Source organism: Aphelocoma coerulescens, chromosome 15, assembly GCF_041296385.1.
Source record: "Aphelocoma coerulescens isolate FSJ_1873_10779 chromosome 15, UR_Acoe_1.0, whole genome shotgun sequence".
Lineage (NCBI taxonomy): Eukaryota > Metazoa > Chordata > Aves > Passeriformes > Corvidae > Aphelocoma > Aphelocoma coerulescens.
The window spans coordinates 1,912,695-1,939,478 of NC_091029.1; the positions used below are offsets into that span (position 1 = coordinate 1,912,695).

A 26,784-nucleotide genomic window follows, 5' to 3' on the forward strand; every position below is an offset into this window, starting at 1 on the left:
AAGAGCCTCATAAGCATGAAACAAGATTTACACTGAAAGAAAACAGATTACAGATAAACATTCGAAATGAAAAAGGAGAGTCATAAAACTGGCACACGCTTCGGGAGAAAAAGCAGAAAACATTAAATAAAAATAAAGGAGTAAATCTTATTTTCACTTCACTGCTCAAAGGAACCAGGTCTGAATTCACCTACTGCTGTTTGATCACCTTCAGCTGTCACAACGCTGCCATCTAGCTACAGCTACCATCCTCTACAGCCGAAAATCACCCCAAAAATCGGCATTTACAAACACTGTGTCGAACTGAATTGGTAAGGTTGCCAAAGGAATTGCAGGTGTTAGCATAATTACTGCATTTATAAAGGAAAGCACATTGTCCCTGCAGGAGATTCTGAAAGAGCCACACAAAATAGCAAAATCGAAAGTAATACTCAATTAAAATAAATATTGGTTTTCTTTTTTCTTTCATTTAGTTTTTGCTACTTCAGTTTTGGAATCAAAAGGGGAATTTTAACAATGACTTTAGGTACAGGCTATGAACAATTTCCCTGCAAAACCTGGTACATCTCAGGCTGGAAACAAAGGGACTCTGGGAAAAGGCAGAGCTGTTCTAAAGAACTCACAGACCAAAATGCTCTCTCTCGAGTTCATTTATAGGACTTGTTTATTTATAGGACTTTTACAACCCTCCAAATAAACCCCAAGCATTTATCATTTCACAACAGATCTGGCAGCTGATAAAACTCCCTGGTCTGCTTGTCCTCCTCAGGACCAGCACAGGGCTGAGCATCTGGAGTGTTAAAAACCAGCAGGCACAGCTGCTCCTGAGCCCCAGCACAGCCCAGGAGGGACCAGTGCTAAGCACTTAGAGAGCTGAGAGAGCCAGGAGCAGCTTCAGGGCTGCCCTCAAAGCAGCAGTGTTCTCCATCAGTGTTCAGGGAGAGCGATTTGCCTGCAGCTACACAAGGACTCTGCAGCAGTGCAGAGGTTTAAGCTCAAGCCTTGCAAGTCCTTGAGATGGACAGACATGAACTCTGAAGAGGATTTTACCCCAAAATTCTCTCCTTAGATGGCTGGGAACATGGAACAACTGAAAGGGGGCTGATATGAATGAGGCAAGAAGAACCAATGCTTTTAGGACTAAAGAATAACAATTACTAACATCTTTCTGTAGCACACCCAAGTGGCCAAAACCATACAGCTCTGCTTCCAGGATAAAAAAAAAAAAAGCCTACTCCTCTGAGCCACCATTTTTTAAATCATCTCCCGTGACCTGGCTTAATTTCCTTTATTTATGTATGTCATTTCCCTGTGTAGCAAGAAAACAGACCAGAAACATACTGCACAATTAGATAAATGAGTTGTGAATTTGAAGTAAGCTGCCTATTGGCATCTAAAATAGTACAGTAACAAAACAGCATTGAAGCACACTATAAATAAGCAATAATTGAAATCTCTTCACCAAAATGTCATCTCTTCTTGCTGTTTTCACTACCAAAAACAAACTTGGTTTAATCTAAGGCTGGAAAATAAAACAAAGACAGTAGGCTAATTCTGCTTTTTTTAAAATCAAATCAACGTGAATCATCCTATAAATTCCAGTGGAAACAAAATTAAGCCAAGAACAAACAGACAAACCCAATCAGATGTGTAAAAGACATCTAAGAATTTATTTGCATGGACTTGGTGTAGGCCCTACTCAAACTGACTTACAATGGATGCCAACACTGAGGTTCCTAATGCAGCAATTTGCTTGTAGTCCACAGGTGTTAGCACCAGAAAGAAATCACCCTGCACCACTACAGAGCTGCTTGGTGTGAACAGAACCCTCACAAACAACAGATCTTATTCATCCATCCATCCATCACCTGCTCTCCTCCCCAGCAAGGATGAGTAGTCTGGACCTAAACTTTAAGGTAGCTCTGTGCATGATTCAGCTGGAGAGCAGAGTCATGATTCAGGGCAAGCTAACACAGGTAACATGGGAAAAGCAAGAGCTTTTGCAAGAGAAAAGTCCTATTGTCTGATCTACAGCTATTTTTCATCTCTACTGTTTATCACCTATCACTGAACAAAATACCTGTCCTGTTTTTGCTAATCCACCTCTGCAAGTACTTAACCAGTCTAAAGCCAGCACAGCTTCAGAACAGCTGTCAAACTTCAAAATCCACCTCCTTTCTTCTTCACAAACACTGGATTTGTGTCCCAAAGGGACCATTTTGTACATCACATGCTGCCTGGTATGATCTCCTACTGATAGCATATAAAGCAGAGTGTTTACAGGCAGCAGGGGATTTGTCTGTGGGCAAATCCTCCAGTCCTTGCCATCAAAGAGAGGCAAGAACACACACACTGTGGGCACAGCATCAAAGGATCCTGCCCTCAGGCCACCCAGCCCTGCAGGATGCTCATCCTGACTTGCAGAGCAAACAGCAGAAATGATGGACTCTGGCTAAAAGTTGTGCAGTTCCATTTACACACATTGGTACAAATGCCCCAGACAACACATCCTGCCTGCCTTAAATGGAAGAAAAACCTACCTTCTATTAAGGATTATAGCAGAATTAAAGTCTCAACACTGCTGCAGTCACTTCCTCTACCTTAAGAGCTTTAGAACATCAATAGCAAGTGGAAAGCATGTGAGCAAGGTGCATTCTGGCACCAATATCAGCTATTGCCTTTAGCCACAACAAGACACTGCCTAAACCAAAGTTTCAATACAAAGCAAAACCTACACTCAGACACCAACCTTCCCAGCCTCCTTCCTTAAAAAACAAGGACTGATGAGGATGACATACTCTGAACTGATAAACACAAAGTAAAGTTCAAGGTTAAAAATTATCTAGATAATAAAAACTGCAAAAACTGCCTATGGGCCTCAAGCTAACAGTGTCCAAAAATCAGTTGCAAACACCCAAGTTCTTTGACTTTTGTTCTTCAAGTATCAGTCAGGCCACTTCTACTGGTGCTTTTGTGAATGGCACTTGCTTCCAAGAAACATCTGGAATCCAAAAGGTCTCCACACTGACCTCTAAACCAATGTATTTTATATCCTTATCAATCCACAGTTGCTTTCAAACAGCCACTAACAAAAAGGTTCACTGCAAGTTACTGAAAAACTGTCAGCAATCAATTCCTCCTTAAAATACATCACAGTGGGATATTGTTAAAGGAAAAAATGTAACCCAAGCAGTTAAGCATAGACAGTGCAGCTCCAGGAGGGAGGACATACCCCTGCTGAGTGAACCATGCATTTTGGTGCCCCTGTGGTGCCTGAGGAATACATGATAAAGAGAGGGTGACTGAAAGGCAGCTGCTCAAACTCCAGCTGGGGAGCCTGGTCTCCTCTCCCAGTGGCAAGGAAGTCTTCTAAAAAGACACTGCATAAGAAGGGGAGAAAAAAATGAACATTTCAAAACTTTCTAAAAGCATTACCCCAGTTCACATATAAGATCACCTCTGTACCCAGTAGTGCTCCTATTACCTGTTTGGAATCTTAGAAATATCTATGGTTTCTCTTGAAGATACATATGGAATCACCACCACTTTTTTTAGGTCTGGAAGCCCTGGAAGAAGGAAGAAAAGAATTATTTCCTACCTTCAGTTACATAACCAAAGGTCTTTTCTGCCTGATTGAATCATACAGTGTAATGCACTAAGTAACAGAAATAATTCTGATGCACTGAGTATTGAAACCCCAGAGGACTAAATTGTTACCCAAGATGTAATTTCCTCAATGCTGCCAGCCTTTTATGTGTATATCTGCAAGCTTTAGTGCTGTAATGCCTCCCCATTTGTCTTTAGCAGCACTTTGCTTGAGCTTAAGAACACCATGATCAGCCCCTGTTCCCCTGCTTCTACTGTTGGGTAATTTCTGATGATCTATTAAAGTTAAGCAAGCAGAAGACTTAAAATTACAGAACAGATTTGGGTAAAAGTTGAATGGTCTTTTCTGAAAATCTCAGTGGCCACAGTGACACTGTGGAGAAGGAAGGACAGCAACAAGCAGTGGCAGTGCAGGCTCTGAGTGCTCACAGAACTACAGACCAGGTGGGATGCAGTGAAATACCTTTTACCACCCTCAGCAGCTTTTCCAAGTGGTTGTGTTCTTTGCCATTGTATATAACAGCTTCAACAGAGAAGATGAGCTTAGGCTGAATTTGGGAAAATCTGTCCAGTACACCCTAGGGACAAAGAGAAAAATGTGTTAAAAACATGACATTAACTGCTACAGGAGGAAACTTCAGGGGGTGCTAAATGCAAGTTTCAATTCAATTCAAGCAAGTTTCAATTCAAGCAACAGGAGATTTGTTAAAAGGCTGCCTGCTTGTCTTTCACTCGCACAAGATCTCTGAAGCACAACAGGTTTGTAACAATTATTTCATGACCCCCAAACAGATCAAGCAATGATAAAACCCCCACAAATCACAGAACATCCTTTATGGAAGAGCCAAGCTCACAAAGTTTTCTAAACATCTAAAAAAAAATAATCACCCTCCAAGTCAGATTAGACTCATGTAAAGAGGACAAGCAGCTGTGATGTGAGCAGGAATTGGGCACTTGATCTCCATGAAGGTGCCCAGGACTCCTGGCTGCACCTGCAGGAAGGGGCTCCACATGCCCCAAGGCTGCTGGGGGAACAAACACCAGTTTTGGGGGAGATGCATTTATGTGGTAAGGGGGCCCCTCACAGGACCTGACAGCTTTGCTCGGCCACCATCAACAAAGGAAACCTCACCACTGTTTTTTAGCAAAATAAATTGATATTGAACACCCACAGATTACCAACAAAAGATACCACAGCTCCTTTACAATCTCTGCAGCACAACACATTCAAATGCTAAATTTTCAGGTGTCTCCTCCAGCTTACACTGTGTTCAGGAGTTTACCACAGCTATCACCCTATTTGAGATTAAAACCCTTCTGGCATTTACTTTTTTCCATGTACACTGCATGCAGCAGCCTACTAGAAATGGATCTTTTTGTATTCAACAGCAAGAAGCAAATCCTTTCAATAAAAGCTCTCAACACACTGAGGTTTAAAACCTCCCTAGCTCCATTACTTGAAGCATTAAGAACCACAAGATTACACAATACTGTAAAATTGCCAGTTAGCTGTTCAAGAACAATCTCCTAAATCATGTTGCAGAAATCAGACTTGAGTCATCTGCTTATTCTTCCCAGCATTCTTTATTCTTCTGGTTTCTATTTTGCCCTCTACTTTGCAGCCAAAATGAAAAACAAATTCTTACCAAATCAGAAGATGAAAGCAAAAACATCACAATCAACTCATCTCTGTTAAACTCCTTTCCAAGCTGGGCTGCTCAGCATTGCAAAAACATCTGCTGCAAAAGGACAGGAGTCCTGTCCTGATGATTTCCCCATGCTGTCTCCTCAGGAAAGCTCACTGAACACCACAGGTAAGGTACAGGGATATGGCTAAATATAAATGTATGTGCTGAGAATGTCACTTAACAGCTTTCCCTCCTATCAAAGATGTGTTTCCTTTTCCTTGTTCACCTTATAAGAAAATACAGTGACAATGCACTGACATTCAAATTTATCAATTACTTTAAAACAAAAAAAATCACCAGAATCTGTTCTGGTGACAGAAGAGGTTTTCAAGAAGCCCCTAATGTGTTCCCTAACAAACTCAGAAATGGAGATTTAACTAATACATTGCAGTTACTCTCTCAGGGAGTATGAAGTCAAATTTCCTGCTTCTTGGGTATATTCTCATACCTCCTTCTTTCCAGGAACAGACCAAGCAGCCACACACGTGCTGTGTGCATTTATGTGTGTGTACATATCCCCATGCTGAGCACAGCACACACATCCCATTTCCATGCTGCCTGATGTTTAAAAATTAAGACCAATGAGCACTAAGGGTACTCTAAACAGAAGAGTCAAATGTGAAGAGAAGTGTGAATCAGAAGCAGAGATGGCTCCAATTCTCAGGGTCCTACCAAATCTGCTAACACACCCAGTTAGATTCATTAGCACTGGCAGGACCAAATCCCACAGGGCAGCCTGATATGATACAAAGGCAATACAAGCAGATGGAACATGTAATTGCTGCACTGGAACTTTAATCCAACCAGATGGCCCAGCAAGGAATTCCTTCCACAAAAAGCTCAGGTGTAGCAGATATGGCTCATTCTATTGCATGAGCTTCTAGTTCAGTCCAAAAAATTGTGCAGTGCCCCATGAACGGAGCTGCACTGACTGTGCTGGAGCTCACCAAAGGCTCCTCACTGGGAGGAGAGCTTCTTTATAAACTTGTACACCCAACCATTTCTCATGCACAGGCCACAGAGCACTGCTTTCCCATTAATTTATGGAAATGGATAACAGGGAGTAGAGAGATGAAGCAGCAGCTGCCAAGAGTGGCATTGTGCGTGGGAGGGAGCTCAGTGCTTCTCTGACAGCAGACTTCCTCAACACTTGAAGACTTTGGAGGGATGGCATTCAGAGCCTGCAGTGTGTAGGCAGTTCTGAGGAGTGGCATTTCTGAGCTTCACAAAACATACATACACAATTAGACTTAAATGTTGAAAATGCTACATTATTTCTCCGAGCACAAAAATCCTTGTTTATATTAACAGGACTAATGCAACTTCACAGAAGGAAGAAGAGCTTTTCCTTAGGGTGGAAGCCAATGTCTCTGAGGGCCTCTGCTTATTTCCCCCAGGATTTTAGGATTTGAATTCATGCCAACACACACTGTCAAAGGAAAATAAATTATATTGATGGCACTGCAGCTCCAAGGCCAAGTTTCATTAAAAAGCTATCAGAAAAAACTAAAAGCTGGGCACTGAAAACAGCATACCAACATGGATAGAAAATACACCAGTCCTTTGAAATGCAGTAAAGTGAACAATCTTCCCCCACATATGAGATCGAATCACATTGCACAGAAAACACTCTATACCATTATATACATCATTTTCTGAGCAAGCAGAAAATATTTGTAGAACAGATTGATCATTACATGCTGTAATGATTTTTTAATCATTTTTTTCCCCAGTGATACACCCTCCAAGTGTAAGAACATGGAATGCTGCTGCCCTCTAGCGCTAATCCAGGAAGGACTGCTCCATACATTTTCCCAGCCACGGGGGTTAAACACTGAAATTGAGGGTATCATCTAAAAACATTGCTCTCTGCACTGTGCAATGCACAAACACTACATTTTTCCTATGTAAACTTTTAGATAGAGGAAAGGTTCAATGCCCCCTCTTAGAAGTGGTTTATGTGTGGTTGATGTGTCCCAAAATCTTTCTGAAGGAAGCAGAATATATTGCCAAAGCTTCCAGGGCACATCAGTTTGGATGTCATGATTTCACACACAGCATTTATTTCTAGGACAAAAGAAGTTAATCAGGTTAGTGATATTAGCATGAAATTCCTCGCTGTGGGCAAAAAAAGCCTTGTGGAAAAGACCAACCAAGGTGGTGCTGAGTTCACCCTCACAGGAGGCAAAGGATGGGACTACTTTAGGAGTGTGGAAACTCCAGTGTGGCTAAGCAGCCTGGAGCAGGATTCAGGAAGAAGAGCCAAACCTCAGACAACTCTGTTGCACTGCTGCTCATCATCATATTTAATAAAATATAAGCTCACCAAGACCATGGAATCCATCTGAAAACATCCCAACAGTGAGTAGCTAAAGCCACTCAAATCACCAAGCTGAAAATCAGTAGTGACAACTGAAAGCAAGAGGGTTTGTGCAGCTCGTGGCAGCCAGAAAAGCTCCGGAGTACTCGGCTGTGCCAGGAGGTGGCAGCAAGACTGAAGGGAACAGAATCCATCTGCCACCCGAATTTATCACCCTGGCATTGGGCTGAGACACAGCGAGGGCTGCTCTGCACAAGCACTGGGGCTACTCACGTTAATGCCAAAGTCTGGGGATGTGGAACTCCAGATAGCACCGATGCTTGCAGCAGCCAGCATTGCTTCCACTGCATGGATGCTGTTGGGCAAGTAACCTAGGGCAGAGGTAGAGTGGTTAGAGATGGAACAACGCTAAAAATATATATATATATATAATGTATACAGTAAACAGATTTTTAAAATGCATACAGTCAGCGTCACACCTTGAAGCCAAATCAGTTACGCAAAGAATCAGTAATAAATCCATTTATAAAAATATTTGTATCAGGCTTTTTATCTACTATGTTACCCCCAATTTACGTATGTTCCTGCTTGATTAGGAGCTTTCCAGGATAAGAGGGCAGCACGCTGAAAAGAGTAACTGGGAAAGAGTTAATGGATTGATCAGGGTACCCAGAGACTAAGAATACAGCAGCATGCAGGGGAATAGAACAAGGCTCTAGGAACAGCCATTAGAGAAAGAACAAGCATCTGTAAGGAAAGATTATAAATAGCTCAAGAGCAGAGATTCAGCTTCACAGAGCTAAACGTTGTCTGGTAGACACTGCCAGAATCTTGAACACAAACAAGCAAAACCAGTGTCTCAGCTGATAAGGGAGTAAGAGTGGGACAAGCCCTGGAACATTCCCACACAAATGTGGCTCTTCAGGTTTCTCTCATTAGCTTGCAGCAAGATTTCAAGATTTAAATTCAATTTATCACGACATACAGAATAAATTAATGTCAAGAAAGTCAGATTTTAGTTTCAGTGAGCTCCATTTGAGCAACTCTCCAGAAGGTGCTGGGTGGCTGAGTCTGACTCTGCACTGCTCAGAATCCAGCCCACAAATGAAAACATGCAACTGGAATTCACAATCTACACCGAGGTGGATCAAAGATGTGGAGTTTCAGATCACCCTCTTTAAGCAACCAAAAAAATGTCCAAGTACTTTAAAAAAGCACAGGATGGGCTTAATTGCAGTACTCTGACATCTAACAAGAATTCTGCATTTGAAAACAAAACTTCAATGGCAATAAAAATCCTTTTCAACAGGAGTGGTGGGCACTGAGATCCTGGGCTGCAGGTGCACCACAAGTATCTACCAGACAGCAAACACCAGTGCAAGGGACTTCTCAAAGAAGGGTATTTATGGATGCACTTCCCAGGACAGGAACTAGGATCAGAGATCTCAACAGAACTTTCTGCTACATTAACATTATCAAGTAGGAGGGTACCAAAATGGATTTTTGTGAGGTTTTTCTACACAGCTTGAAAAAAATCCATCCTTTTCCAACTTTGTAAAAAGTAAACTTGAAAATTAAGCTTTAAACTGAGATTTTTCCTCATGCAAAAATCCATGAGATCAGTTTCTTAAACCAGCAGTGCCACTGCAGTTACTGAAAGCTGCTGTGCTTTTGGGAGTAGTAACTTTTAAAACAGCATTATGACTTAATCCCAACCATTTCTGGAAAACACACAACTGTGAATAAAAGCCTCATGCCATGTTAAGATAAAAATTACTCCCTAGAACTGCCTACAGCTTACAGTGGTTTGTTCAGCGAAGTTCTTAAACACAAAGTGCAGCATGAGCTCATGCCCATAAAAGCATTATTTATTTTGCTATTTTTCCCTTGGGGTCAAGGCTTACACAAGGCACAGTATCCCAAAATCTTTGTGATTTTTCTTGTAAGACAAATACGCCTCTCTAAATAATTTGAAATGTATGAACCAGAACAGATCAAAATGTCATTTTGTGTGACGAAAGCAGTTCTTTAATTGATGCCAAATATTTCCACTGAGCATTTCTTGGATGGGACCATCAGGGGACCAGAGGGCAAGGAAAACTGAAAGATCTCTCCCTGCTTTGGAGCAGTTGTTACTTTGCCACAGCTTACAAGCTTCAGGTCTGTTTTAAACAATTCTCCTTTTCACCACTCCTACACAAAAGTCCTCAAGGCAAGAACACAAGTCTCTGCTGATTATTGTGAGCCAGACAATGAAATCATTACCTTCACCTGTCAGCTGGCTTTGAGGTGGTGTTTGAGTCTTGGAGGATACCAGCCAAAAGTGCCCAAAGGTACAGAACACACAGCAACTGACTCTGCATTTCTGTATCTTTACCCAATCCCAAAGCCCTGCTGCTCTCTGGGATCTCACAGATTTGTCCCAGCACCATCACAGATAAAAATATGGGTCTGTTCTGGCTGGAGATCCTCCAAACACAGCAGTGTAAGAACTCCTGTTCCTTTTCTCTCAACAGCTAAATGACACAAACTACTTCTGCCAGTCTTTCAGATTAAAACTGAATTCTCATTTAGAAATAAGTAAAATTATAAATGTTTTTCTTCCTGTCATATCTGAGATTCTCAAGCTGATCACAACAACTGCCATGTATGTAAAGCTCCCTGCATTTGACTGTGCCCCTCAAGATACCAGCACACTCCCTCAGGGCACTCAGTGGGCTGACACAGGTCCCGAGTGCCTAAAACTGGAGAAACAGGAATGCTGCTGACAAAGAGGATGAAAAAGGCAACTTCTTTAGCTGGATTAACATCAGGCAGGAGTCACAGAGCAGTGACCTATGTACAGAAGCTCTGTACTACAGAGGAATAATGGTACTGCTGATTTAAATATTTATCATGTTTGCTCATATATTTAACTAGAAACTCCATGTTCCTTGATATAATATTGCAGCTAAGGATCAAAATCAGGATTTGCCAGCATGGTAAAGGCTACAGAGGGTATAACTATCTCTGCATCTTCTTACCCCTTTCTTGAAGGTGGTAAGAAAGGTGGAAATTACTTTCTGTTACTAGAAGGAAAAGCATCTTCCTACTTTGGGTGAACTAGAAAGCAAGTGAATAAAGAGCTCAAAACACAGGAGCTGGGAACTCATCAAGTAGGACTATCAGAGTATGACAGAAGAGTCCCAGCAGCACTCCTCCTAAATCATAAAAATGTATACAGTCTCCAGAAAAACAGACATGAAAGCTTTACCTGACACATAAAACCTGTGAAGTCTCTAAGCAGGACAAGTGGTATTTTAGAAACACTGTCTGGGTTTGTTTTTTTTTAAGAGGCACTTACAGCCTGATCTCCTCAGGACTGTTAAGTGCCTCAGCGTTTTCTGTCAGTTGCTATTTGCTTAATCTAGCACACACCAAGATTACAGTTACACATGTTCATTTACACTGCAGCACTGTACCAACAGAACAGGCAAATACTGTAGCCCAAAAATCCCATCTAATCATGCCAAAAACTATGGCAAATTCTAATTTCTCAGAGTGCCGAGAACACATTCCATGCAAGCATCTAATGCTTTCATAAAGTTTAATAAAGGTGTACTCAGAGGCACCCAAACATTCAGTTATCTGCATGGAGAAAAAAAAAAGATCAACAATTGAACTGGGACCCTGCATCAAAGATTTTGTCTGAGCCTTGAACACACCAGGAAGAAGGAAAATAGGGAGCAGCAACTAAAATATCTTCTCACTGTCTTATACTATGGAACTACACCAGCTCTCAAACTGAACAGAATTCAGAGAACAGACTTCCAGTTTCCCTTTTCAATGTTAACACAGCATTTTGTACTCCTGTAGGACTTGCAAGTGGCCACCTTGGCTAACATTACTGCAGCCTGAGACTATTACCATGCTAATCTTCTTACAAAGCTAGCTTTAAAACCCACGTAAGCAACCAGGGCTAATACAGTTGCTATAGATAAAATACCAGCTCTAAACAATGTAATTCACTGATGTTTTGTTGAGGATGTTTTTGTGTGGACACATGGGGAAGATCAGATTGTTTTTAACTGCTGACTTGTAACAGAGCAAAGCTGGCGACAGGGATAAAGTAGAAGCAACGAGTCCAGAGAGGAGAAACATCGTCCCAGTTTTATTTTATTCCTCTTTCAGTCATTGTTATTTGCCAAGCAGATGGCCAGTGGGAGACCAGGAGTACCACACACATGGATCTGTGCAGCTTGCAGTGGGTACTGTATGCCTCATCCAACTGTTCAGGCATCACTGATAGTGATGCAAGACATCTTTATAGGAAGAAATATGTTTCACAACACATCTGCTTCAATTATGTTCACTATTTAGTGCTCTCAGTGATGGAAATGGAAGACTAGGATGAAATCAAGCTGAAAAAGTGCTGACACCATTGCCTGTCCACCCACTCTCACCCACCTCCAGCTTTAACCTACTATTACTGTCATGATGCAACCATAAATTGTATTGAACAAACTAGGGGGTATATTAAGTATAATGAAAAGTCTTGTCTTAGAGGCAGCAAAGCATGGGAGATGAAACTCACAGGAAAACAACAGTAATAGTCTCATGTGCAATTCTAACAGCTCGAGATTTTAAGGGAAAGTGTCAACAAAGGGCATCAGAACCTGACAGGCTGACTACATGTCAGGCATGAAGTTCATAGAGTATCCCCCTTCTATTTAAAAGCTGATTTTTCAGAAGCAGTACAAGCAGGCCCTGTGTTACTACTATGAACCACAGCAAGAATTGCCTTTCCCTCTGCCATCTGCTCTAAACTTTGGAACAAATTACATCCCCATGGATTCTGGCAAGTTTTGGAGAGCCTGATTTTTGATACAACCCAACACTTATTATCTTTTCCTCTGTCCCCCAACTCAATTTGGGAAGCTTCAGCCTCTGACTGAGGTTGAGCTCTTCCAAGGACTGCCAATATCCTCCAGCACAGCAGAGAAACATAAGAAAGAAGCTGAGGTACCATTGAAGTATCTAAAGTGTACTACTTTATTAACACATTTTTAAAGTATCAACTATGTTTTTTAATTTAAATAAAAGGTAAGCCAGTTGCCAAAACAAGAAATATTAAAAAATCTGCAGTGCTAAACAAGACAGTTGTTAATTAAAAGGAACTATTACTAAAATTATAGCATTATTAGCAGCATAGGCTACAGCTATATTATTTCAAGACCATGTTTTCTCCAGCTCAGAGTACATTTTCCCTTCTGCTGCTGCTCAAGAAATGGTCAGATATGAACACGACCGCATTAAGGTTGAAAATTGAGATAAAATTAGAGCATCTTCATTCAGACAAACCTTCTTAACTTCACTGTATGGTTCCTACCTAATTAAGGATTTAGCTCTAATTCCATGTTAAAAACCAAGCCACCAGCTGTGATAATTTAATGTTTGGCTGCCAGTTCCAGAGAATACTCATACCATATGCAAGAAATGAGTTCTGCTGAGTAGATTTACATTTCCAGGTCATAGCTGTGGGTTTAAAACTTGGTTTTCAGAAGACAGGTTCAAGTTCATAGCATGCAGAAAACCAACCAAGAGATTCATCACTTTGGGTTTGCATCATGTAAGAATTTACCCACACTTATTTAGGATAATGGCCAAGTGTCACTCGAAGAACATGTGATTCCAGCAGAACTGCCAGGTAGGAGCCAAAGAGCCTCAAAGATATTGCAGTTCTGACTTGCACTGCCACAGACAAACTGAAGAGTATCACAGAGCACGCATAACAAGTGAAGCAGCTCAGCTGGAAGATCAAAACCAGCCATTTAGAAATAAATGTAACTCCTTTCCATGCCTGGACTACATACTGGACAAGCTGTTCACAGGACAAAAACCTGTTTATATAGAAAAACACACATGACAGGAAATATTACTGCAGAAGATGGATCACAGGGTTCTAACTACTCATCTCTGCACTGATGACTTGAAGAGTTATTGCCCACCAGCTGCTCACTCCCACCATTCTCGGGGCAGGACAAGTTCTCTCCTCCAGACCTGCAGCTCACAGAGCACTGGGGCCACAGGGTCAGGAATTGCCAGTGCCACCAGGACAACCAACCTTGGACCATCATTTCCCAGACTGCCCCACACAAATCTGCCAGACCTCGTGACTCAAGGCCCAGCCAGAGGCAGAGTCTCCATCCCCTCTGCTCCCACAGAGGGTTTCTGAAGCAGACCTTTGTGCATGAAGCATTCTCCTTCCCCCTTCAGGGCTACAGAACCTGCAGGCTAATCCAGGTTCCTTCCCTCTACAAACGCATTTCCTACAAATGTAAATACAGCAGCATAAGAGCCTTTTCTTTGGAATGTTTATGTGAAATTTTCTGTGAAACACTATTTCATGGTCATGTTTCTGTAACTCTGACTACTCACTTGCACATTTCAAAAAAAAATTCCACCTCCTGTCCCTTAAGAAAATTACTCACCCACAACTCTGTCTCCTACTTTTACACCCATCTTCCTCATAGCTGCAGCATACAAAGCTACAGCTTGTCTCAGTTCTTCAAAAGTAACTTTCAGGATTTCTTCTTTGCCTTCCCCTGAGAAAAGAAAATTAAAGCAACCAGTCAGAAATCAGGCATTACAACAGGTCTAGTACAAACAACTGATTCTCAAAGAATAGAAAGCAATTTTAAGAGAACAGCTTCCAGTAATCTTTATACTTTTGCTTTTGAAGTTCTTTTACCAAAGCCTCTTCTTTTTAATGGGAATCAAGTATTAATCAGTGGTATTTGTTCATTAGTCATGAGGACATTTCTAAAGAAACATCTGCAGAAACACAAACTGAAGAAAGGTGTGCTCTCAAAGAGAATTCATGGAAAACAGATTGCACTCACCAAGGCTAATTTATAACATGGTAAGAACCTCATTTTCCCTTTTTGCTCAGTTTTCTCATTAGGTCTGGGAAGCAGCCCCAAGCTGCCAAGTTCAGGTTTTATTACAGCAAGTCACTGACTAGAAAATCATGCAGATACAGGCCTGACTTCCACTGTGCTTTGGGAACATCTGCCTTTGCCAACATGGTACAAAGCAAACAAACTGACCTGGACTCCATTCACCTCAAAGGATCTGCAGGGCGTTTTCCCTATTGTACTGAATGTCAGATGTTATATAAACTGCTAATAAATCACTCGTGAAACAAAATGAACAAACCTGAATGTTATGAAAGCGAAAATCTGTCACCTTAAAGCCCCATCCTGTACTTCCTCAGTGGGATGCCTGCTGGGCATGGGAACCATGGGAACCATGTGGCCTGTCCTATTTCCACTTTCCAGCACTTCTCATGAAGACACACAAGCCAAGGACATCACAGGAAAGGTGAGCTGCACACCCTGCTCCTTGAAGGACAGCTGCCATCAGTCTGATTGCCTTAAGCAGGGAATGATACTTTTTACTCTTCTGCCTTCTTAGACTTTCACACCAATAAATCTGGACTTACACAGAGCAAGGGAGCAGGTCATGATGCAAAACAACCCAAGTCCCTGCTACATGCAGTTCACAAACTGAGCAGGGACTGCCAACAGAGCCTGTGTTCCCACAGAGCAACAGGAAGTGAGACACTGATCTTGCTCCATGATTAAAGCCCCAGGAGAAGGGAATCACAAAAAAGATTCACCATGGGAGCCGGTGACAAGTGAAATTGTTTAGGAAAGTTACATTTACATTCCTATGCCCTGTGACAACCACACTGCTCCCACAGAACCATCCCCAGTGAACACAAACCCGGCCCAGGCCCCCAAACCACCACTCTGACCTAGCAGCAGGGAGTTATCAAAAAATACTCTGACTTAAGAAGTCTTAAGAAGATTAAACACAGCAGAAGGTCACAAAAGAAATGCAGGTGGAAGTCTGTTCACCACAGAGGAGCCAGTTGTTCATTCCAGCACTCATACAATAATCAACTAGAAAATAATTTTGCTCCTTTTGCTATCACCACCTGTGATTATGTGACACACAGCAGTCTCTGGTACACCCCATGACTTCCTAACAAAAAGGACCTACACAACAATGTAATCACATGTCAAAGCAAGCAATTCACTGAACTGGTAATAATTCCTGTGGTAATTTGAAGCGACAATATTTAACTCCGCTTTCTAAAGTTGCATGTTTAGTTTTTAACATTAACAAATCAATCATATCAATTCTACACACATTTAGAGTTGACTTACTAATCAATGCTTGGCTTTCAGGTGCTCCACAAGATATACTTAACTATATTGATTTTTTTTCTCTACTAAATAATACATAAGAAGCTTTTCTAACAATCTCAAAATCTGAAAGTGATGAGTCCATTACTTTGAAGCCAGCTTTTGGTTACAAGGCTCACTTCCATCAGGCTTTACCAGATCAATTCTTATTCCACCAAAACTGGGTCACAGATTTCACCATTCTCTTTGAACTGGTAGATGATTTTAATGTATATATGAGATCAGAGAGGTTTCTTTCAATATCTCTCAGCAGTGAAATGCAACTGATAAGTATTTCTCCAGCAGTAAGCTTACAGAAGGTGATTGTTGTCTCACACAGCTGTTTAAAAACAATTTATTTGTAACTCAAAAACAGGTGCCCATGTATCTAAAACAGAAACTAAGATTTTTAACACCTACACAATCAATGCAGAGTTCTGCATCATCTTCTCTAAGGAGCTACAAGGCCTCATTGTTCATTGATAAGCTACTAAGAAGCATCACTGCTTGGTCAATCTCATGATAAGGATTAGGTCCAGCAGAAGGGAAGCCCAGAATGCAGCTCCCTCTGGAAGCACTCACACACCTGCACAGAAGATAATCCCATCCAACAGAGATTAAAACTGGTTTTTAAAGTTACCAAAGTCAGCAAACAACAAAAAAATTCCCTTCTCCGTGTCTTAGCATGACCATCCTCATGAATATACACAGATTTTACAATGCTCAAATCTTCAGTGTAACAAAAATTAAGACTGAGCTTTAGTGTTCCAGTAAAGTAAGTCTCCCATGCACATAACTGTTGTTTGTGTTGTCAAAAGCAGAGTTAACTCCTACCTGAAGCCCATGTAGTTCTTAGTATTCCCAAAATAAAAGGCATAGGAAGAGGGTGGGAAGGACACTATCAAGGTACAGTGCCAAAATGCTTCCTGAAGGCAAGCAGCAGGTGAGTGTTTCCAACAAATGTGAAATAATACCTCAAATACCAAGCATTGTTAAACACAGCATGACCTCCACTACCCTCATGCAGTTGAGCACATTCTAAGAAAACTTCATTTAGCTTGCCAAGGACTTAGCAGAACTATCTATAGTCCCAGAACATATTTTGCTGGGGTTTTTTTGCAGACCTGTGTCACAGATTGTGCAGTGTTACTGACTTTATCACCCTTTTTTCTCCTCATCCAAACCAGTTAATTTCCACATTTCATCAGAGCTGTTTCATAAGGCCTAGTCCTGTGGACAGCAAGTACAAGGCATTAATTTTCCTTACTTGCTGCATAGAGTGCAATCTTGTCGTTGTCCTTGTGCTTCAGGAGATTCTCTGCATAGTTCAGACGGCTGCCCTTGAACCATTCAGGGACATCTGCAATACTTTTGGAGGTATCCACCACCTGAAAGAAATAAATCATTCATTCCTGGAGAACTGTAACAGAACTGCTTTTTCACAGCACTGTACAGAAGTCAGCTAACTACTTCCAAGCTGTTTGCAGACTATTAAGCAAGAATCACTTCTCCCAGCTTACAGATGGGTAACAGACACTGAATCCTGTAATTAGAGGCCTGGGACTTTTAATTTTTGTCAACTGTCACAAGCAAATACATCATTAAAATAAAACAAGGGAAAGTTCCTCGCTGACCATTCTACCTTTGGACCAGCCTTTAATACACAAGTTAAACAAACCACTGACTACACCCAGACCAGGAGATAGATCCACACAGACCTCAGCACCACTGGGGGTTTGCCCCAGGAACACCCCAAACAGGGACTGAGCTGCAGCACATGGTAACTCTGCCAGCCCACAGAGCCCAGCCTCCCTCTTAGGGAAGTGTGAGCATCCACTCTTCCCCACCGTGACTCACAGTACACAGAGACCAACAGCAGGAACTCACACAATGGTAATTCAAAATATCAACTGTACAGTCAAATGTAACTGAAGAGTTCCAGCTTTTTACTCAAGTTCCCAATTTTTTAGGATTAAGAGGATCCAACAGCCTAATAAACCCACATTAAGTAACTCCCCACTAAGGACTAAGACATGCAAAGAATTGAAAAATGCAATGAAAAATCATCAAAAATATGTTCAGCTGAAACAAGTTCCCTCATCTTGAGCTAATTAAGCTTCAAAGTATTAAACTACCCCTTCATAAGTCACAGTTAAGATTAACTTTAATAATAGGTAAAGAGCCCCTTAGCCACAAGTCTAAATTCCTTCCAAAATGTCCCCCTGCTTTGTGATTCAGCTGCTCAGCAGCACATTTATCCGGAAATCTTTAAATAGAAACTTTTTCTTATAGTCGTGTTTTTGAAAGCTTCAGTTTATACCCTCAGGTTCTTTCATGCACTGCACATACATTATAGAAACAGCATTCCTATAGCTGAGTGAAAGGCTCTTCTGACAGCCAAGCAGAGCTCAAAATACATCCCATTCCAGAAAATCTAATGGTTTTGTGCTTTGAGAGCAGTGTATGTATTACTGGAGGCAATCTTTAAAAACTCATGTGGAAGTACACTACTGCATTAATTTATTTCAAATGTATTTTCTAAAAAAGGGAACTCAGATTTCTTTGCTCCTAACAATCAGCAAGAACTGAGTTATAACATTTATATTTTATCAACTCAGGCTGCACAAATGATTTTTACACTAACATATAGTACTGCAGCAATTAGAAGCTGCTCTTAAAACTGACTCATTTCTGACTTCCTCAAATTGAAGAAAAGTGAGCAGAATGTTTTCAGCATTTTCCAGGACAAGATCCAACATAACTTTTTTTCTGAATTGGAAAAAATCCTTCAGAGAGCTTCCGGGAGCTCCACTAGCACAAGGTGCTGGACTCATACTCCAGTACTTTCTCCCCACAGGTAACACCTGTGACTCCTAGTTAAGCTCAATCTTCAGCAGTGGTACTTTGTTAGATGAACAACATGATCCCTCCCTTAGAGGCCCCTCCACAGGACCAACAGGTGTCAGGTGCTCCTCATAGCAAAAGGAGAAATTCAGACACATCCTTCATTTAAAAACAGCTGCTTGTAACTTGACATTCCAATGCCAGTGCTGCCATGCCAGTACAGCTCTGCACACTGAAGTACCTCTGTTCATGCCACAAGTGACACAGATGCCAGCTGCTGCAGAGCAACATCAGCACATCCACACCACATACTTAAAGCCTTCACTAGGATTAAATAAAATACTGGCTGCTTTTATGCTATGTACACAAGGTTTTTATTGTTTTTCTTAGAATGACCTCTGGAAGTAGAAGCTGTTTCACTGCTTGGGAACAAAAGAGTCAACTCTGTTTCATTAAAAATTTTATTTACCTCAAAACAATGTTTACTTCCAACAGACAGCCAGGATCGAGCTGTAAGACACTTGAAATCAAACTTTTCAGCCCTCTAGCTACCACAAACCAGCTCAGTTACTCTAACAGTTCCCAGAGTTTAAGCCAGCATCTATAGAAAATGTGAAGATTAAGTGTTTATAGTGCTCAGACCACACTTCAAAGCAGGCTAGTTCTTACACTCTTGCTGCATTCACTCTTCTGAAGGGTGGGTCACATTAAATAAGACACCTGAGGATGCAGTTCCATGGCAGGAAGAACCATTTGATCTATCAGTACAGAAATCCATAAAACAGGAAAAGTCAAAAGAGACTTACCAGTCCCCTCTGCAGGGCTGCCAGTACTCTGAGGGTTCTGGAACAGGTGGACTCCAGGGATTAAGACAAGCCCAGTCCTCCCTACTGAATCCCAGGAAGGTTCCACTGCATCAAGCTTTTCAGGTAATCAGCCCAACATCTTCCTCAGATGGAAAACCACAGGGTTGATATCCTACACCAGGACTGTACAAGGGCTCCATTTGCAGAATCTGCAGAGTCACCTTTACTCCAAGGAACTCTGTGGTGCTGTCTGGTGTTCCACCCACGCCTGCATTCAACCACCACCATTCCCTCAGAGATATTTCAAGCCTACACCTGACTGCAGAGCTTCCATAACCAGTTCTACAAAGCCAGAGTGTAACAAGTGTGCTTATCAGGTAAGCTGACTCAGGGAAGGTAAACATGAACTTGACAGCATGCCAGCATTTACAAAACCAGGATGATATTCTACCAGCACAATCCTAAGGCAGAAGGCAGTGCATTGGCAAACTCCTCACAAGCAGCCAGGAATTACAAGGTGTGCAAGAGCACAGACCACAAGGACACTACAGCAGAATTGCTTAGGACAACACCACTCGAGGACCTCACTGTCCTAAAGTGAACCAGGAACCGAACACCACCATTTCCACCACACAAGGAAATTCAGGACTAGACAGATTCCTCTCATCACTTGCCAGAGTTCTAAGAATAGGTCAAAAAAATCAGTTTATTTCCCCTTTATGTTGCACTTGCTGCAAGAGAAGCACTGAACTTACCTCATCGTAGAGGCAAGAGCAGACGATGTTACTGTACTTCCAGAATTCCGCCCAGAAGTCTGAGTAGGACTCCACTGACCACTGGTATAGATCATCATAGTTGGCTGGAAATAAGAAATACATGTCAGCACCATACAGATAATTACAGGAATCTAAACAAGCTATAGTCTGGGATATCCCAGCTAAAGAAACTTTGTGGCTAAAACAATTAGGAAGATAACTCTGACCAGCAAGTAGAACACTTCTGCTCAAGGCAAGTGACAACCTGAACAGATGGCACCACTTCACCTGACTGTGTTACGAGCCATTTGCCACCACAGACAGCAACCCTTTCTAATAACTCCATACAATATCTACACACACTCCCCTGCCATCAGGGCAGCTGAAGATTAAACAAGTCCTGCTTGTTGACACTTCCACTCCCTATCGATCACCACGATACTTTCACACAGCAAAAGATAAACAAGGCTTCCTGGCAAGGGGCATTTGCTGTGAGGTCCCAGTCTGGGGCCAAAGGCCTCTGATAGCTCAGTGACACAGATTAGATGCCCTTGTTATCCAACCATGGTAGCAACATCACTGCTACAGGAAGCACAGCTACTTTTCGGTAAATACGGGGTCTGACAGACTGCAGCTTATCTTTTCATGCTGAAACAGAATGAATGAAGTCAAACAAGATGTCTACTAGCTAGGTATTAAAACCATGACCTGCCATTAAAAACATGGAATTGAGCAGTTTAAGTCTTACATGAATGTGAGACAGATGAAGTAACCTGAAGGATGCATAGCAAACCCCACAATTCAAACTAAATACTGAAATTTAGTGTATAAAACAGTTCTAGGTATGAATAACTGAAGCCAACTCCTCATCACAAGCTTGAAAGTGACATTTCCTCATCATGTCCACATTATCTAAAGCTGTGCCAGCAACCAATTAAATCTGAGTATCTGCCACCAGTGACAGTAAGTTTCCTGCTCTGCCAACTGTTCCCTATTCAGTGCTTTCAGCTAAACCACTCAAAGGCATTTTTGCCAATTATCTCTGGTTTGCTATCCTGTTATCCAGCCAATTGCTGCAAAAGTCATCTTTGCAATCCCTTTCCTACAAGGAGGACATCTTGCAGCTTTTTAAGAGAAAACCATTCAAAGCCATCTCTGCACTGTTACTCACACTTAGCCACCACTTTGTTCTCTCCCCAGCCAGCCTGTCCCTTCTACATCTTACCCCACCTCAATCCTTTCCATCAGAGTGAAATTATTCCCTAGGTATTACTGATAAGACAAGGCAAAGACTCTTCTCCATAATGCAGATTTTATCTACACACTGCCCAAATCCCAACCTCTACACACACTTTTTACACTCCACCGAAGTTTCTCATCACTATCCTCTACTCCACACATCAGCTGCACAGAGATAAGACTTGACACAAGAACAATTTAAGTTTCCATCTCCTCCTTCAAAACCCAGCTGTACCACGTGCTCCAAATCATTCGATACATGCAAGAAGCTACAGGTCACTACTAATTTGGTTTCTTAAAGCATGAATAGTTTATTCTGGTTTGTCTATACAGTTTGCTCCAAATAAGCTTCAGCATGCAAGTCCTTCAGGGCACAGGCCTGTTACTCAACAGTCAAACACTGCATTTTGTTACTACATTTCCAGGGCCCAGCAGAACCCTTGTCTAAAGGGCTCTATTGCCCTCAGCTCTCCTCAGAGTCCACATCGTAACGTTACATACAGCATCCATTCTTTGTTGTGAGTAGCACACAGTGAAAACCTAATGGAAGCTGACAAAGGTTTCTATATATATACACAGGAATCCACCTTCAAATACAGAAAGCCACTTCCAAGTGGGATGGAAAGAATTCTAGTTGTTTCAGTCATAAAAACAAGCAGCCCCTCAAAAACTGCACTTGCTCTTGATCATATGAGTAGCAGTTACATCACATTCCACCCAGGAGTAGGCTAAGACCCTGGAGTAACTTGCTTCCCATCCAGCAGGAGAGATAGATACTACACACTTGGATTCCAATGGGAAATCACCAGCAGGCAAAATAATGACCTGGCTTACCCAAACAGTAATCAAGGTGAGGAGCTGTTTTCTAGACATGAACGGCCAGAAGCACTATTGACACTGCTACCACTCCAGAATGTGTCTGCTCATACCACTGACATCTACCCCAGACTGACAAACTTCCAAGCCACTTGCCAAAACTACTCCTTTCACCCCCCATCAGACAAATTATTACAGGAAAGCTACACAAGAAACTTGGGCCCCAAATACTTAGAGCAATACAAAATAAACTAGTCAGAAGCAAAGGGTTTGACTGCCACATGCACTGAAGTTCACCTGGGCCATGATGCAGCTGAGCCCACAGAACCAGCACCACTGACTCCGGAGAGCCTGGAGACACAACTCGCAGCCAATAATTATGGAAAAAACAACACTCTGAGCTGGAAACACCTCTGAACATCCAACACCTGCTCAAAGCAGGCCTCCTTTCAAAGGCAACAGGTTGTTTCCAAGTCAAAGAAGCACATACCTCTTCACAGCCACAAAGGTATTTTTGAACAAGCACAAAGCAGGGATTGTAGTTCAATAGCTGTGGCAGAGGCACAGCAAAAATCCCTTACCTTCCACCACAGAACAAGCTTATACCGTTCACCTCCCAGCATACCTGACTATTACAAAACACATACTCTTCACAATGAAAGATGAACAGGGCCATAACTCCACTCTCACACACCTCTGCTGCTGAAGCATCACGCCGAGGCTTACACTCACCTCACAGCCATGGCAGCAGCGATGCCAGCCTCCCACATCCCTTTAAAACACTAAATCACCCCAGTGCCGCTCCCGGCCCCAGAACTCCCCGCACACCGGGAGTCTCCGCAGGGAGCGATGCCGGCGCTGCCTGGGCTGACATCCAACCGCAGCACCAGGCACAGATAAGGCTGTTTGCACTTCCCAGCAGCACATACCTTCACACCAGCGGATGCTGCCCCGGAGGCCGCTGGCTGAGGCTCAAGCAGAGCATCCCACCTGCAGCCCAGAGCATTGTACCCACCTGCCGCAGGCGGTACCCGTGCACCCAAGGGGACCGAGACCAGAGCGGCAGACGGATGGCCCCCAGACCTTCCGTGAGCCCACGGTAAAGCCAACCACCGAAAGGCAGAGCCCGGCAGCCCCCACAGTCCGAGCACGGCCACGGGCAGCGCCCGCCTACCCCCACCCAGCGCTCACCCAGGCGGAGCCCGCAGCTGCTGGCCACGGCGGCGCGGAAACGGTCCATGTGGGTGTTGCGCTTCGTGTCAGGCTCCCACATCACCTGCGACTCCATAATCTCAGGCTCCCGGGACATGGCGGCGACAGCGGAGCGAACACGGCGCGTCCCACAGGCACCCACACGGCCCGAACCCGCGCCGCTCCCGCCGCACCTCAGCGCTGACTGCGGCCCCTCCTCCGCGCGCACCCTTTAAGGCTCCGCCCGCCGCATCACTCCGTAACCTTCCGCCGCAGAGGAAAGTGCGGGGCGGGGCGCCGAGGGGGCGGCGGGGCCCGGGGGACACCGGGGGGCCCGGGGGTGGGCGGGGAGGGGCGCTGGGGACGGCCCGGGGAGGGCGCGGGCGGTGCGGGATGAATGGGGGAGCGGCCGCGCCGGACACCCGAGAGCCGCCGCGCGGTCCCTGTCACCTCTAAAGGTCACCAGACGCCGCGTCGGCACCGGGAGGAGCCATCGCTTCGCGCTTTTCTCCGGATCTCCGCAAAATCGCCGCCGCTTTGTTGATTAGTTTTTCCCCAGGGAGGCCTGAAGAAGTACCAGCAAGTGTCTTTGACCCAAATATGAGGCAAGGAAAGCGTTTCGCCTTGGCCTCGCCATCCCAGCTGCGCTTGTGTAACGCTCCCAGCCTACACAGCTTGCACCTTGGATTTACTGTTTAAACTTACTATTGCTGCTGTTCTTCCTAAATGTGAGCTCTGCTAGCGACGAGATTTTGCAGCAACCGATTTCAGCCGGGAATTGGTGGTAATAAAGCACTTAACGACGTGCAGGTCACTGCTAGACCGTGATCTTTAAGGGTCTTTTACAACTGAAAGGACTTCACGATTCACGGTGTATACATGCTGCTTATGTAACTTATTTTCAAGGTCATCATTTTGCTTCTAATTCATGGAAGCCTCAAAAATGGGAATTTGATGGTAAACTATACCGGTGTACTGTATATTAAAGTAAAATATGCGTAGTAGATTGTGTACGGACTCTACCTTTCATTTAGATTTTTGTGCTACCGGAATACAACTACTTTATTAAATTTGGAGGCCATGGAAGTGTGATTTAAACAATCCACAATTTTTATTTGCTTCGAGACAGACCTTACATCTGGCGTATTTTTAAATAACTCTCCCCAGAGCCGAAGGGACTCGGGGAGGCTGAGGTGGAATGGGAACGCGTTATCTGCCTGATGTGCCTCCCTCGCCTTGGCAGCGCTCAGAGGTCAGTGGAAGTGTGAAATCCATGGCCAGACACCTGCCAATCCCAGAGATAAGGGAGAAGGCAGGATGGGAGCTCCAGTGTCCAGGTCCCAGAGGGTTCAATGGACTTGGGATCTGCAGCCCATGGTGGGGAAACTGCCTGGAGAATCCATCTTCCTGCGATCTGCAGAAGAAATAACTTCTATTCGTTGCCCCGCGTGTTGCGTACCAGTGGATATACCCACGCTGCCTTAGTGCCATAAACACCTTCACAACCCAAAAGGGGCAGGAAAGTTTTGCCTCCCGCCCCATCACAGACCTCGGACCTCTGGGCAGCCCCTCTGCACCATTTACCGCCGGTGATGAGCAGCCTGCCCTGCTCTGGGCTGAGCTTTGGGCCAGGCGTTGGACAGGTCGAGAATTACACCTGGTGGATGCCATCTATGGTTGTTGCAGCGCTACCTGCCAGGACTGGAGGCAAAGCTGTAATTTCCCATTTTTACCGAGATCATGTCCCGAGGGGGCCACAGCTCAGGAGGGTGGCGGTGAGGCCACTCACTGACCCCTGCTCTGGTAAGGCCACACCACGAGTCCTGTGTCCAGTTCTGGGCCCCTCAGTTCAGGAAGGACATTGAGGTGCTGGAGCGAGTCCAAAGACAGGAACGGAGCCGGGGAAGGGTCTGGAGCCCCAGGAGCGGCTGAGGGAGCTGGAAAGGGGCTCAGCCTGGGGAAAAGGAGGCTCAGGGGGGACCTTGTGGCTCTGCACAAGTCCCTGACAGGAGGGGGCAGCCGGGGGAAGGGGGGATCGGGCTCTGCTCCCGGGGAACAAGTGATAGGACATGAGAACAGAGCCGTAAACTGCTCCAGGGGAGGTTTAGCTTGAAATCCAGGAAGAATTCTTTCGGAGAAAAAGTAATTAGATATTGGAATGTACTTCCCAGGAAAATGATGGAATCATCGTCCCTGGAGGTATTTAAGGAAAGGCTGGACACGGCACGGAGGTGTTGGGCCGCAGGCTGGGCTCGCTGCTCGCAGAAGCCTTTCCCAATCGAAGCGATGCGGTGACTCCGTGACCCGCCCGCCGCCGCCGCGCCCCTCAGGGCCGGGCGGGCCCGCGCTGCGGACGGATCCCGCGCGGCGCACGGCGGCCGTGACGCCGGCGCGTCTGATTGGCTGCGGCGCGCCTGGCCCCACATCAGCCCAGAGCCCGCTCTCCTCGCGGCTGGGCCGACGGGGGAAGAGCCGACGCCGCGCGGGACCAATCGGCGCAGAGGTTTCTCAAGCCCCTCTCTCTGCCGGCCAATGAGCGGCCGGATCGGGGGGAGGCGTGCCCAATCAGAGGAGCGCTCTCATGCCACCCGGCGGGAGGGGCGCGGGGCCCTCCGTGGTTCCCCTCAGCGCTGAGGCGATGCCGAAATTGCCCGGTTTTAGGATAAAAAAGCACAGAATCACCGAATCATTTCGGTTGGGAACGACGTCTGAGGTCATGGATTCCAACCTATGACCCAACACCACCCTGTCAACCATGCCATGGCAGTGAGTGCCACATGCAGCCTTTCCTTAAACACCTCCAAGGGCCGGTCATTCTACCGCCTTCCTGAGTAGCCCATTATAATGTCTAAAACACACCTTCTGTGAACAGCTTCCTCCTAAAAGCAGCAGCAAAACTGCCGCTTTCTCTCCCCAAAGCAACCTGTACTCCTAAAAAGAAAACGAGCAGCCAAATGACATGAGAAGGGACCCAAAAATCCTCTCATTGAGCTGAAAAAGGTGTAATTTAGAAAGGACTGACCCAGTTACAGCTCAGGGAGGAAGGGGTATGATGGATTTGCTCATAAAACTGGGCTTTTAGGAAAGCCTGACAGTGCTTCTCATTTATTAGCAGGACTTTTACTATTGCATCCTTACTTAGAGGGGGCTATGAATCCACATTCCCTGCCTTCATTCCAGTTTTCCCTTACTCAAACCAGTTTTTTCCCTCTTTCAAAAGTGACTTTGGAAAAATGGGAAGTAAAAGAAGGAAAACTAAACACACCTTTAATGAGAAAATGGGCATTA

General features: G+C 44.1%; 1 protein-coding gene across 1 annotated transcript in view; it reads right to left on the minus strand.

Moving 5' to 3' along the window:
- AACS (acetoacetyl-CoA synthetase) overlaps positions 1 to 23,773 on the minus strand; it is a 37,802-nt gene extending 14,029 nt beyond the window's left edge. The window contains exons 1-8 of the mRNA XM_069031371.1: positions 23,497 to 23,773; positions 20,251 to 20,354; positions 17,113 to 17,233; positions 14,085 to 14,198; positions 7,888 to 7,985; positions 4,070 to 4,184; positions 3,485 to 3,566; positions 3,233 to 3,380 (exon numbers count right to left, since the gene is read on the minus strand). Coding sequence (XP_068887472.1) covers positions 3,233 to 3,380; positions 3,485 to 3,566; positions 4,070 to 4,184; positions 7,888 to 7,985; positions 14,085 to 14,198; positions 17,113 to 17,233; positions 20,251 to 20,354; positions 23,497 to 23,614 — 900 coding nt within the window. The 5' untranslated portion in view covers positions 23,615 to 23,773. The remainder of the gene's footprint in view (positions 1 to 3,232; positions 3,381 to 3,484; positions 3,567 to 4,069; positions 4,185 to 7,887; positions 7,986 to 14,084; positions 14,199 to 17,112; positions 17,234 to 20,250; positions 20,355 to 23,496) is intronic.
- Positions 23,774 to 26,784: the final 3,011 nt, after the last annotated feature.